At 41.2% G+C, this 14,815-nt stretch overlaps 2 protein-coding genes across 2 annotated transcripts in view; one reads left to right on the top strand and one right to left on the bottom strand.

The window, feature by feature from the left end:
- LOC134227381 (uncharacterized) overlaps positions 1-14,815 on the bottom strand; it is an 831,489-nt gene that overhangs the window by 102,257 nt on the left and 714,417 nt on the right. The window lies entirely within an intron of this gene.
- LOC134221319 (condensin complex subunit 2) lies at positions 1,031-13,977 on the top strand. Its single transcript, XM_062700520.1, has 6 exons — positions 1,031-1,438; positions 1,653-1,787; positions 11,461-11,656; positions 11,733-12,997; positions 13,072-13,260; positions 13,329-13,977. The coding sequence occupies exons 1-6, from the start codon at positions 1,352-1,354 to the stop codon at positions 13,659-13,661; spliced, it is 2,205 nt and encodes a 734-aa protein (XP_062556504.1). The 5' UTR covers positions 1,031-1,351; the 3' UTR covers positions 13,662-13,977.

Here is a 14,815-nt window from a genome sequence, read left to right as displayed (position 1 = left end):
TTCAATAAATGAATTAAATTACTCATAGAAAACTTGAACCTCATTTTTCTCGGTTCAGCATTGTTGGTTTTTCGGCCCTAATCATATGTTGCTCGAGATATGTTCTTCTTCTTCTTATTGGCATTACATCCCCACACTGGGACAGAGCCGCCTCGCAGCTTAGTATTCATTAAGCACTTCCACATTTATTAATTGCGAGGTTTCTAAGCCAAGTTACCATTTTTGCATTCGTATATCATGAGGCTAACACGATGATACTTTTATGCCCAAGGAAATCGAGACAATTTCCAATCCGAAAATTGCCTAGACCGGCACCGGGAATCGAACCCAGCCACCCTCAGCATGGTCTTGCTTTGTAGCCGCGCGTCTTACCGCACGGCTAAGGAGGGCCCTAAGATATGTTGCTCGAGATATATTAAACTTATCGCAAAACAAAGAAATACAGCACCAATCTCGTCGCTTCTTTTTGCTTACATGCGTGCTCACTGCTGGAAAAAATCACAAAAATAAGAATCAAATCAAATTCCTTGTCATTGCATTGTTTTTGATAGGATTAACACATGAGCTAGAAGATGAAGTGCCGAACCGTTCCCCATTTAATATTAGTGTACATAGTAGTTAGGTTATCAAATTTAAAAAAACACACCAGCGCCTCCTAAAGGCCGTCATGATATATCATATTAACACTTAAATAACAATGTAAACATAAAAATTTAAAATTGAAGTTGGAGGGCCAAGCCGGCCGAGCACTGTACATGTAAAAAATAATTGTAGAACAGAAAATGAAACAATAAAGAAGAATTTTACTACTACTACCGAACCGTTCCCATAATTATTTTTATTTATTCTCAAATGAAATAAAAACCGAATCAACGCACCCCTCGGCTAATCCCCTGTGCGCTATGCAACACGCGATGCGCGAGCATTTGAAATCGAACGGGTGTGGCCGCACGTCGTCAATCCTCCCGACGGGTTACTGACGGGCAGCTGTCACTGTCAAATTCCAGTTCAGTGCATCCGTACCGCAGCAACCGTCGTTTTGGGGACTCGGTTTGTTTTCCACACATACACAAAGCGTCGCCCAGCGTCACAAAACGGGAAAAAACAGTGAAAAATCGGATAATTTGTGGGGGAAATTTCACCAAATTTCGTCAAACTACGCGGTAGATAATTATAATTGTTGATGGTGCAAAGTTCAGATCGTTTGGGGGCGGTAAATTTTCAGTGATAAACGGAGGTAAACAGTGTGTCGGCGAAGCGCGCCTCAGCAGACAGTGGCAAGTGACTCCGATTTTTTGTGGATGTAAAATTTGAACGGAGCAAAAACCGGGAATCCTTCCAACAACCAGCGATGACGCCCGTGGCTATCGTGGAATCTCCCCTGAGGAGATCCGACCAGTCCCGACTGTTCCGAACGCCGCGATCAGTTGTGCACGAAGTGAGTTTTGTTGATTACGATGTGTACGGAGAAAATGCTGCCCGATAAGCATTTTTTTTTTCGAATGGGATTACGCACAGAAGCGGTGGCTTGCATGATTCGATTTAATTAGGGTTCCCGGGATTCTTATTGGGGTTTTCTCGTGCACGGATAAACGCATATGTGACGCGGAAATGTTGAAATGTGAATGTGCATATATTCTTGTTGTTTGTAGGAAGTGAACGATGACGAGGCGGAACGACGGATACGACGATCGGCGGCCACCCTGGACGACAGCACGGTGGCCGGAGGATCGACTGTCGAGGACAATGAGAATATCAAGATGTGTCTGCAATTATACTCCGATAATGTAAGTTTGAACTATTTTGTTAATTATTTCTGAGATACGAATGCACCGATTATTTTATCATTTTTGTCTTTCTCGTAATAATCAACTAACAGTATCTAATAGGAGACAGGTAGGAATTAACTTGTACAGAGTTGTATTCTTAGTTTTACTATAAAGGAATAACTTGTCTTTAGATTTCAAAATATATTAACTTGTGAACGACTTGAATTAGTAAATTCGCTGGTACCAAACCAAAAAGTCGAAAAAATTATACCTACGTAAGTCTTTCCACATGTAATGTGTGTATGTATTTATGTGTGCACAAAAGCGTGAAGCACACTTTTTAGCACGTAGCATGGACAAATTTGCTCGCAAAAATAGATCAAGACTTAGTCACTCATTAATTTTTCCGCAGTGTAGTAGGTATATCATTCAAAACGTTTGTCCTAAAACATGTTTGTTAAAATGTTTTTATTGTACCATGAAGTACCATAATTTCACGCACCTAATATCTGGCAAAGTTCAAACGTTCAATGTAAAACATGTAGTGTCTATTTGGGAACATTCGCTACTGCGGCACAAAGTAGAATGATTCTGCATTTAAGAAAAATGATACCATGCCAAATTCGCTGCTATATACAAAAAATTGCGGTATGAATCTGAGACCATTATTTGTTCCCTGTTTCGCGTATGAAAATATGATGGTTCCTAATTTCGCGCAAAAATGGTCATAACTTCGTTCATGTTTGAAATTGAATATCGTTATTGGTTTAATGAAATATACCTAATCAATTGATCAATTGAAGCATGTATCCATTGTATAAAATATCTAGAAAACCATACACTCGTCAGTACCCATACATAAGACATATTAAATATTATATACAATATCGAAAAAGCTGCTATAGTTTTATCCTTCACTTAAGATTAGCATTATTTTTCACATCAGATTTGAAGGTGCAGGCACTGACCTTCAGTGGTGTTCGGAATAATAGCAGCAAAACAAATGTTTTTGTTTTGTAAATATCTGGGAAACAATTGAATGAATAGTTACTATCTTGATTGTAGGTGATAGAGGAAACCTATAAGATTGTATAAATAATATGAATTGTGGAATATGACATTTAAATTGGCTAATATAGGAAAGATCCATAAATTACGTACCGTCAAACGGGGTGACTTGCAACACTTTTCAAGTTTCTCGCTCAATAATTCTGAATTAAAAGGATTTATTCGTTCTACTAGTACATGATGCTTTTAATGGGTTCTAATATTAGTGATTAGACATATAATCAGATACAACAATAATAAAAATATGAAAATAATATCAAAATGATGGGTGTTGCAAGCCACCCCTACTGCGGGGTGACTTGCAACACATCATCGAATTCAATCATAACATGTTTTAGAACAACTTAATCATAGTGATTTTTCATCCTGGGTCATTCTTCATCACTGTCAATGCAGGGGCCTTACTTGAGGGATCCCCTCTCCCCTCATTCCGCCTTTTTTACGATTTCAACGTATCGATTGATATTTTTAAGTCATCGGTTTGAAAGTGCTCTATGTCAGTTTAAGAATGGTGGTGGTGCACAGTCATTCCCTGGATAGTTGTTTTAAAAACGGTTTTCCTTTCTTTCCCCACCATCCAAATTACCACAATTATGTAAAGATCATCATTTTGAAAAGGCACTTCCGCAGCAAGCAGCAAACCATCCACAAGTGTTGGATCTTCTTGGGGATTCAACACTGTTTGACCACCGTAAGTCTTAGTTTACTGTTTTCTGTATTAAGATAATGTAAAATAGTTGTTGAGGACAAATCGTACCGCCAAGCGGCTTCCCAGATAAACAATTTGTTTTTTAACTTCTACCGCTGCCTTCATCAAAGTTTTCTTTGAAAAATTAGAAATCATGCGACTTCCTTCAGGTTTTTTGTAGTTTCGGGGCTAGTAAAGGAATTCTGTAACATAAAATCAATGCTAGTTTGAAAAAAAATGTTTAAAAACTGAATCAGCAGTTTTTGATAAATAAAACTATGGTGTATCAGCTGTTGCAAGTCACCCCGCAGGGGGACACATTTCGAAAAAGTTGATATTTCAAAAACAAACAATTTTATTATTTTATAGTTTTTGCGGAATAACATACCTTATTAGATACTATAACTGGAGAGGGGATCGATTTTGGTGAAATTATATTCAATTTGCTACACGAACTTACGATTTACGATGTTCGTTTTTCAATTAACGAAAATGTTTCACAAAATAATACAAAAAAAACAACAGTGAGTAATATTTTCACCTAAATACCAACTAGGCACAACAAATACAATGTAACCTAGAAATGCGTGATGATTGAAATGATGAAATGCGTGAATTGATTTCGCCGCCTCCAAGAATATGGCCATTCGCAGCACCTACTTCCAACACAGCCTCCCGTATCGGTACACCTGGAGATCACCACTGCAGACAGAATCACAATTCGACCACGTTCTGATTGATGGACGGCACTTCTCCGACATTATCGACGTCAGGACATATCGTGGCGCTAACATCGACTCTGACCACTATCTGGTGATGGTTAAACTGCGCCCAAAACTATCCGTCATCAACAATGTTCGGTACCGACAACCGCCGTGGTACGACCTGGAGCGACTGAAGCAACCTGATGTCGCCACTGCATACGCGCAGCATCTCGAGGCAGCGTTGCCGGAAGAGGGTGAGCTCGATGGGGCCCCTCTTGAGGGCTGCTGGAATACAGTTAAAGCAGCCATTAACGACGCAGCGGAGAACAACGTCGGATATATGGGACGAAGTCGACGGAACGATTGGTTTGACGAAGAGTGCAGACAGATTCTGGAGGAGAAGGACGCAGCGCGGACGGTCGTGCTGCAGCAAGGTACCCGGCAGAACGTGGAACGTTATAGACGGAAGCGGCGACAGCAGACCCGCCTTCAGATGGAAAAGCTGTGCCGTTCTCAAGAAACACGCAAGTTCTACCAGAAGCTCAACGCATCCCGCAAAGGCTTCGTGCCGCGAGCCGAAATGTGCCGGGATAAGGATGGGAGCATCTTGACGGACGAACGTGTGGTGATCGAAAGGTGGAAGCAGCACTTCGAGGAACATTTGAATGGCGCTGAGAGTACAGGCAGTGAAAGTCAAGGCAGCGGAGGAGATGACTACGTCAGTTCAGCGGACGATGGAAGCCAACCAGCCTCCGCCTTGAGGGAAGTTAAGGATGCCATCCAACAGCTAAAGACCAATAAAGCAGCTGGTAAGGATGGTATCGGAGCTGAGCTCATCAAGATGGCCCCGGAAAAGCTGGCCACTTGCCTGCACAAACTGATAGCCAGAATCTGGGAAACCGAACAGCTACCGGAAGAGTGGAAGGAAGGGGTTATATGCCCCATCTACAAGAAAGGCGACAAGCTGGAGTGTGAGAACTTTCGAGCGATCACCATCCTTAATGCCGTCTATAAGGTGATATCCCAGATCATCTTCCGTCGTCTGTCACCTTTAGTGAATGAGTTTGTGGAAAGTTATCAAGCCGGCTTCGTTGAACGGACCAGATCTTTACTGTACGGCAAATCCTTCAAATTGCCGTGAATAACAGGTCCCAACGCACCATCTGTTCGTTGATTTCAAGGCGGCATACGACAGTATAGACCGCGTAGAGCTATGGAAAATAATGGACGAGAACAGCTTCCCTGGGAAGCTTACCAGACTGATCAAAGCAACGGTGGATGGTGTGCAAAACTGTGTGAAGATTTCGGGCGAACACTCCAGTTCGTTCGAATCGCGCCGGGGACTAAGACAAGATGATGGACTTTCGTGCCTGTTGTTCAACATTGCGCAACACACTTGGAACTGGTGGCGCTCCGCGCCTTCTATCGAGCGGAAGTGGAAAATGCCGCCAAAAGTCTCTAATCTTTCTGAAATCAGCAGAAGAAGTCAATGTTTACGTTTGCGACTTTCGCCCTTTTGAAACAACAATGTCGAATTTATTTGTTTCGCGGGTGACATGGACATTGTCGGCCGAACATTTGTAAAGGTGGCAGAACTGTGCACCCGCCTGAAACGTGAAGCAACAAAAGTTGCACTGGTGGTGAATGCCTCAAAGACAAAGTACATGCTTGTGGGCGGAACAGAGCGCGACAGGGCCCGCCTGGGAAGCAGTGTTATGAAATACGAAGGCGCATCATCTGTGGAAGTCGGGCCTACTACGGGCTCCAAAAGAAACTGTGGTCAAAAAAGATTCGCCACCGCACCAAATGTGTCATGTACAAGACGCTAATAAGACCGGTTGTCCTCTACGGACATGAAACATGGACAATGCTCGAGGAGGACTTGCAAGCACTCGGTGTATTCGAGAGACGGGTGCTTAGGACCATCTTTGGCGGTGTGCAAGAAGACGGTGTGTGGCGGCGAAGAATGAACCACGAGCTCGCCCAGCTCTACGGCGAACCCAGTATCCAGAAGGTAACTAAAGCCGGAAGGTTACGATGGGCAGGACATGTTGCAAGAATGCCGGACAGCAACCCTGCAAAGATGGTGTTCGCTTCCGATCCGGCAGGTACGAGACGGCGTGGAGCGCAGCGAGCGAGGTGGGCAGACCAGGTGCAGAACGACTTGGCGAGCGTGGGGCGTATTCGAGGATGGAGAGATGCGGCCACGAACCGTATATTGTGGCGTTAAATTGTTGATTCAGTGTTATCTGTTTAAATGTAGACTAAATAAATGAATGAATGAATAGTCAGAACAGGAGTGTTAGCTGTCGTAGTGAATAATATATTTATGTTTAGTAATCCAATAGGATTATCAGCATAATTGACTCGATCCACACGAATGAATTATTCATTTCCCTTGGTTTTGTTAATGTCTTGGGGTCCTCAAATTCCTAGAAAATAAAATTATTAGGAAAAATCTGAGATGAGATAAGACAACTCGAAGCTGAATGCCTTCTCATAATTTAGGGGCAAGCCAGAGTAAACGCGACGAGCGATGCGACGCGACGCGACTCACGTAAAAGAATAACAATCAATATCAACAGGCTGTCAAATTGCACTGTCGCGTCGCGTCGCATCGCACGTCGCGTTTACTCTGGCTTGCTCCTTATGCTCGATTCACGCGACGGGCAGTTCCAGTGTGACCATCTTTTTTCACCAACTAAAAATTAGCAAGACGAATTAGTTTATATAAATAATTACCTAATGCTGATCAGTTGAACTGTATTCCTCAAATTGCTTCGTGCATAGATGACGAAAACAATTTTTTAATTCCATTTCGCGTTTAAATTGGCAATGAAAAAGTTGGTTCATGTTGATTTATTACTTTCAAATCTGAAGTTGAAAAATCCCCGACTACTAGCAACACCATGAAATCAACAACAAAGTACCCACCCGCAAAATAAAGCAACGCTTCGCACGCCGGCGTCTGTCAAATCGCCCAATAAAAATTGGTCTTTTCTGACAGGCAAATGGTTTCAAAAAGGGACAATGAGATGTCTTATCTCATCTCAGGGAAAAATGGAACTGAGACAAATACAAAATTCTTATAGAACGTATGTGACGTTTGCTTGTTGTTGAGAATCCCGATGAGTGCCAATATTTTTAAATGAACCGAAGCCTACATTGATTAAAATATGTAAATATTTTCTACCTTTTGAATGTGAAAAAGGAACTCACTAAACCGTCATGGATAGAGAAGTAACTGCAGAGAAAGAGTTCATCGTCTCTATCTTAGATCTACTATAGCAAGCTTAATTTGTTTAGCAAGTTTTTGCGTTGTGTGCTGATTAACAAATGCTTCAGAAATGCCAAAGAAAGCTTCAGAAACTCAAAGGAAGATTTTTTTTTCTCTGCCAAGCCAATCTGTGAGCAAATTTGAAATAGAGTGAATTCGTTCATTGCATTTAGACAATGCAATGTCATATACTCAATCCAGTTGAAACCCGAAATTGGGTGCTAGCGAAGTTGGATTTTTCTCACAATCCGTACGTTAAACCTAACTTCGGAAGTGGTGCGCTGAATAGCACTTCGCGATATGAAAACAGCGCACCAGTTAGGTTTAACGTACGGATTGTGAGGAAAATCCAACTTCGCTATCCCCCAATTCCGGTTTTCAACTGGATTGAGAATATTAACGGGCTCGGTGGTCTATTGGCTACCGCTTCTGCCTTATAAGCAGGAGATCGTGGGTTTAATTCCAGGCTCCGCCCCTTTCCTACTTAGTTCTTGCTGTGTTTCACTAAAAAAAATCCTATGTTATAACCTTCCACATTGCTAACAATTCCCAAAACCTCCCGTGGCACCTATGAGAGGTCGTAGAGCTCTCTGCATCTTAGTTAGGTGTCCAAATAACCATCCTTCCCCTTTCACAGCATTCGCAAGGACTTGGCCAGGACAGATCGCGACCATTGGAGAGAGTGCATAGTCCCAAATCAATATCTGCATTCAGGCAATGCAATGTTATTGCTCAAAGATGTTGGACTTGGGAAGTGATTTCATTCTGACCGACTGAATTCTAGGCCCATGCTAAGCTGTCGTTTTCAGCGTAGCCAACACTAACACCAATACAAAATAACGTGCATAAAAATTGGAAAAGCTTAACATCGTTAAACATACAATAATGCTGTCCAATGAGCAGCTCGAAGTTATTCCCATCCCTCTCATGTCAATTTGTTGACAAAAAAGAACAAGCAGGACGGGAACAACTTCGAGCTGTTCATTGGACAGCACTAATGTAAACCTTGTTCAATAGGTAATTTCAACAATCAGAAGGGTTATGTTCAATAGGGCATTACACGGATTTTATCTATCTCCTTCTCACCTGAAGAAAATTAGAAAACAATAAAAAGAAAATTTGACAGGAGCTGGTCCTGTTGTTTTCTAATTTCCTTCAGGTGGGAAAGAGATAGGAGAGGTGATGGCGTCACCGTGTAATGCAGTATACACGACCGCCCGACGTAAGAGTAAAATCAGCAGTGATTCAAATCGTTCGGGGCTGTCAGTTTGAATATGAATCTGAAACATTAAGTTTCCCAGCAGCTGTTCTAGATTCACTTTTTATACCAGTCAACTGTCAAAAAAATAAAACTGCGCACTTTAAATAAATCGCAGATTTCTGTGAAATTTCACCGAAATCTCAACAGCAGAACTGTTCGGTAAAAATTTTACAGATTTTTTGGTGGTTTTGACAGTTGAACAAAGGAAAATACCGGTGAAATCGGTGAAATAATTACCGAACAAATCTGCTGTTGAGATTTCGGTGAATTGAAGCAAAATTCACCGAAATCTGTAAAATGATTTAAGTGTGTGGTATAACGCTCCGTTCTATTTTTTGCAGATTTGAATCACGATATTCAATTTTTTTTTCAATTGTTTGGTGTATGAATGCGTCATTTCATCTACGGATCAATTCACTTTGCAATTACAACGCCTTTATTGGCAGCAACATAATGATTTCACTCTAAACTACGTTAAACAGTCATGTGTATTTAGAGATATCGTAGAATCCCGATTAATCGACTAGTAATGATTCGGTTACTGTCGATTCTTCTCGATTAGTGAAACGATCAACCCTTATCCTCCCTTGATACTTTTTAGGCACTAAAAATGATTTCAAAAAATCATAACTCCTTTGATTCTCAACCGATTTTAACGATTCACCTACCAAACGAACCGGTTAGGTCTCTAGTTATCAAATAATTTAGTTTTCAAGAGAATTGGCATTGGCCACCTGACTCCGAAATAATTCCGAGTGGGATACCTTTTTTTTCTCAAATCAAATGACCTTGCTCAAAGTCTTAAAACTAATTTTTTGGTGTGTCCTACTTCATGAAATCACGAGACATGTTCAATAGTGCCTCTTCCTAGGTTCCTTGGTGGGTTTGGACAGGGTCTGCGGCATTCCGGGGACCTGATTCCCCCGGGAAGTGGCCATTTTTCGATTTGATCCGAAACCCGTCTTGCGACGTTTCAAACTTCATGATTTTGCTAAACAAGCTCAACAGAGTCTAATTTGGGGTACCTGAGATGTGCTGATTAGGTTCAGTGGCATTCCAGGAACCTAGTGGCCACTTTTTGAAGTGATCTGAAATCTATCTTGCGACGTCCCAAACTTAATTATTCGATTACTGTAGATTCTTCTCAATTTATTGAATCGATTAATCGTTGGGTAGTAATCGATTCAACATTCATCGATTACCACAACGATGAATCGATTAATTTGCGACATCTCTTTGTGTATTGAGGAATGTAATGCCATAATGTATGAATATTATAAGATAATTATTTTCTTTTCTAATGTCGCTGGTTTTGAACAAAACTGGCATAATCCAAATATGGAGATTGTTGGATACGATAGTTCAAAATTTTCACTAAAACTATTCACCTACATTACTAATGATATTTTCACTATGTTACTAAAAATGTTTAAATTTTACATTGCTCGACAAGATTACACGTTTTATAGAAAGTGTGTTTCGCATAAGAAACAATGCTGACAAATATTTTACTTTGCAATACTCTACCAAAAATTCTCATCAAATCGAGTGACAATGAAGTAGAACCAAATTATTCCTCCTACAAAGTCATAATCTCCACAACAAAATGTACACGATGCTAAAACACGGCGCTGGCCCATCTTGCCCCGCCCAAGGATGTTATCGATCATTTAGTAATTTACGTTCTATCATTTAGTAGTTTGTCAATAACTCATTCCAGAAGCTGAACTAGTGACGAAGTTATAGCTATAGTTCCAGTAACTTAGACTAAATGATGACAAATCTCCTATCATTTAGTTTAAGTTACTGAAACTAGCTCTATAACTCCGTTATTAGTTGAATTTTAACAATAAATCATTAGGCAGAGTTATAGAGAAAACCTTCGCACTAGAAGTCCACCATACAACACATTTTAAAATCCAGCTTCTGGAATGAATTATTGATAAACTACTAAATGATCGAACGCAAATTACTAAATGATCGATAACATCATTGGCCCCGTCTAATTTTAATTGAAAAGGTGGGAATTTGGAGTAGGATGTGAGAAATTTAGCTAGAGAGTCAATTAAGCTAACACATTTTAATATCTACAACTTGAAGCAAATGAAAAGTATTACTATTCCAAATGAGTTTTTCGATGAGTGACTCATTATGTGTTCGTCACTGGTGCATCTCTCCCCCTACTCACCGCTGCCGACGCAGCGTAGTGTCCGCTGTTCGTGAATGAAATGATTCTCGAAAAATGATGACGCACGAAACATGAGCCTTTTTATGCATAGATAAAATGAAGCGGTGATCTAAAAGGCCCGTAACTTACATCAAACTGATGTCCGTGTTAGGAATGCAAAAACGCGATTGGTTCTGAATTTTTTTGGGGTTAGGAAAGAATTAAAATTTCCAGTAGTTTAACGTTACTAATCAAAAGTTTAAATAAAACTGGTAAATTGGTGTAAAGTTTCCGAGCTTATTGATTCGACTCGAGACGAGTCAAATACGAGACACTGATACTGCATTATTATAAAACATGCAAAACGCATTATCGACCTTAGTTTCAATGGCGTTTAGTTTTGTATAGCTGAACCCCGATTAAATAGCGTCTCTAGAACTATCTTCTTTTATTACTATTCGGTGTATTCATTATCCGAAAGTATCAACGAAATCAATTATTAATCTTTGCATCGCTCCTGTTTCAGAAACTAAGCAAGGACAACGCATGGTCGGTGACAATTATCGACACCTTTTCGAAGTTGATGTCGCGCCACTCGAACACGTTGCAAAATTTCCAGGTTGCTGGCTCGACGCTGGAGGCTTCCACCAAAGTGTACGGTCTCCGGGTTGATTCCGTGCACACTGACGTGATGCGAATGTGCTCGGAACTCACGCGGCAGTGTAAGTACTCATGGCGCGCATGATTTCCAATTGAAACTTTCTGATAATAATAATCCATCTTACCAATTTCCTTCAGCTGCCCGTGCAATGGACAACAATCGCGAAGATGAAGATGACGACGTTGACGAGGGCGGTAACAAGGAAAACGATGTCAGTCAGGCAGCAGGTGGAACGGACAAAGCTACCCAAGAACCCAAGGCGAAAAAGAAACGAGCCCGAAAAGTGGTCAGCACCATCACCAAGAACAAAGAAAGCATCAACGCACCATTGGACACAAATCCGTTCACGGATCCATTTTTTGCAAAACTGAATTCGGTAGTCGGCGATGTGAACAGCACGAGCCGGCTGATGCAAAATCTGGTTCCTACAGAGAACGCCGAACTGCTGCTGCGAATGGATTATCCATTTTGGGATGACAAAGAATCACCAGAACTGAATTTTGACGATGAAGAAGACTACAATGACTGTGAAAAGACGTCAACTACGTTTTACGGGGTTGTGAGAACCAATAAGCTGCACCAGAGGCTTGCAGGGTACGTGATATCGGATCAGCCTGCCGATGACGATGACGAAGAAGACGACGCTTTTAAGGATACTGACGATGTGCAAATTCGAGATGGTGAAGCGGAATCGCTTGTTGCGAATCGATCCGCGTTGGATGTTCAGTTTGATATCGATGCTGAAGTGGAACCGATTCCAGTTGGTGATGCTTACATAATCGATTACGTTACCCCGGATGCGATGGGGGGCCCCGAGCAGGATGACGATTTTAATGAAGAAGATCAAATCGCCCTGCAGAATTGTCGAGGTCTAAAGCGAAAAACAGTACTTATAGAGGATATGCGACCGATCGATTCTTCATCGGTAAATCTTGAGTATTCGTACCGAGCTTTGGATAATATCTCGCAGTTCTGGGCTGGTCCTTCTCATTGGAAGTTTAAACGGACAAAGAATCAACGTAGTTTAACGCTGAGAAATACACTCGGCACAACGGATGCAGACGGTAGAACTAAACAGAAAGTAACTCGGAAGAAAAAACGGTTCGAAGTTGACGTTTTAGATGATATGATCAGCGTAGCAGAAGAGCTTTTCCCCAGTTATAACCCAAATCGCCCAGTGAAGAACATCACCCATCTGAAAAGCTTGATATGTAAAAAGTGGGACTCGAAAAAGCTGAAGCTGCCGACAGACTTTCAGCTTGAACGAAATCGCTTCGACGTCAACAAATTTGCTCGGGGTACGAAGCTACAGGAATTCGACGCAGCACCAGAACCAGACGTGCCAGTTGATGAGTACGATTATAGCAATCCGGTTGATCAGAACTATTGCAGTCGAGTATTGGTTAGTTTTTTTATCTTTGAAATATTTCTCAATGATGATTTATTCATTCATTCTATTTACTCCGTTAATTCCAGAACGATGAAGTTGATGCTGAAGCCGATTCAGTTCCTGACTTCGCCGGAGGTTCCGGCGATGACCATCAAAACTTTGATGATGTCGCAGGAGGAGGAGCAACAGGAGAGGGAGGGGAAGGTGGTCCAAGTCAAGCCCTCAATACCAGCCTCGACTTTATACCTACAGAATTCCAAGGAGCTCCGGATAGGGTGAGTACTCAGTTATTGAAGTGACACGATTGTGAGACTAATCGTAACATTGTTTCACATTGATATAGGTGATGAAGATCAACATTGCGTACGCGAAAACGGCCAAAGTTGTGGATATGAAACAGCTCAAATCGTGCTGTTGGCGGCTAATTCAAGAGCGTACCAGTCAAATCTCAGCGGAAAATCCGGGCAGTAGCAGTAGTGATGGTCCCCATCCAGAAGGCAAAGCCAAGTTCTCCGAAATTTTCCGAGAGCTACCCCACATCCTGTCGAAGTCGATGAGCGAAAATATTTCCAAATCGTTGGCCTTTTACTCGGTGTTGCATCTGACCAACGAACGGTCACTTCGGTTAGTGCGGCAAGAGGATCTGCAAGACTTTTCCATTCTACCTCCGGCGTAACGTAATTCATGTTGCTGTAATAAGTCTGAGTGATAAACTAAAGAATTGAGTATAGTGCAAAGTAGTTTATGGATGAACCTTCTACTTTTACAACTTTTCTCGCAGTTTTGTGAGAAGATTAAAAGTCGAAATCCGAATTCGTTAGAAGGGAGTTCGATTTCGTAGTACTACTAGAAATCAACTGAACTGTTTTTCATTACCCTAACAGCGTTATGATTGACTTGTTTTTAGAATTAGCTCGAAGTGTAAACCGACAGCACAAATTGGAATTCTGAATCTGTATAGAAATAAAAATCTATTGGTAAGATTGATTAAAGTGATTCGTAAGTCTGTTAGGATTGAAAGAACGCACATAACTGTATAATTTGTTAGGCACCTAAAGAAGTGCAGTAATTCCCGGTAGTGTACCGTTTCTTATTTTCGTTTTCGTTTTCCTTCCAGCCCTGACTTCTCGATCGGTTCATTGTGCTTCTTAAAGTTCGTACAATAATACTTGATAATACCACTATGTGGTTTAATCATAATTCCGAGCTTAAACATCATTCCATCATTATTTGAGCCTCAGTGAATCGAACGACAACCCCTCATACGTACAACAGTTAATCTGATCGAATCCAAAGTTTGCAACGGAAATCAACTGCGATTACATTTTTATTAATTCAATTTTACGCAATAAGGACACCCTCTCGATGCGTACGGCAATGTGAATGTTTGTGTTGTTCGTTGCAGCTCAGTTTCCCCATAGAATATAAACAACGCGATATTATGCCGATTTCATTCGTTACTCCCATCCTGGTGGAAATTAAATCTGTCAATCAAATTTTCTTCGTCATGGATTATTTTTATATTTGAATTAAGGGTTACTGTACCGCATTTCATCTCATAGCTCACATATTCGTCCTATCAAAAGCAAAAATATAATAGTATTGCGGGGAAACACCATTTAAAAATTAATTGCAAAATGGATTCGCTAAATAGGGGAAACTGGGGTAAGATGGCCACCCTAAGCGTCAATCTTTGTGAAATAGGGAAACTCCTTCGAATTCTGCTAATTTGTCCTTGAAACACCTTTGTGATAACCTGTCTTTGACATGAGTGTCAATACGGCCATCGGGGGTGACAATGGGTCTGGGGGTGAGAATGGGTCATCGCTC

The sequence above is a fragment of the Armigeres subalbatus genome, chromosome 3, assembly GCF_024139115.2.
Source record: "Armigeres subalbatus isolate Guangzhou_Male chromosome 3, GZ_Asu_2, whole genome shotgun sequence".
Lineage (NCBI taxonomy): Eukaryota > Metazoa > Arthropoda > Insecta > Diptera > Culicidae > Armigeres > Armigeres subalbatus.
The sequence above is the reverse complement of the archived record's forward strand: the minus strand, read 5'-3'. Positions and strand labels throughout refer to the sequence as shown.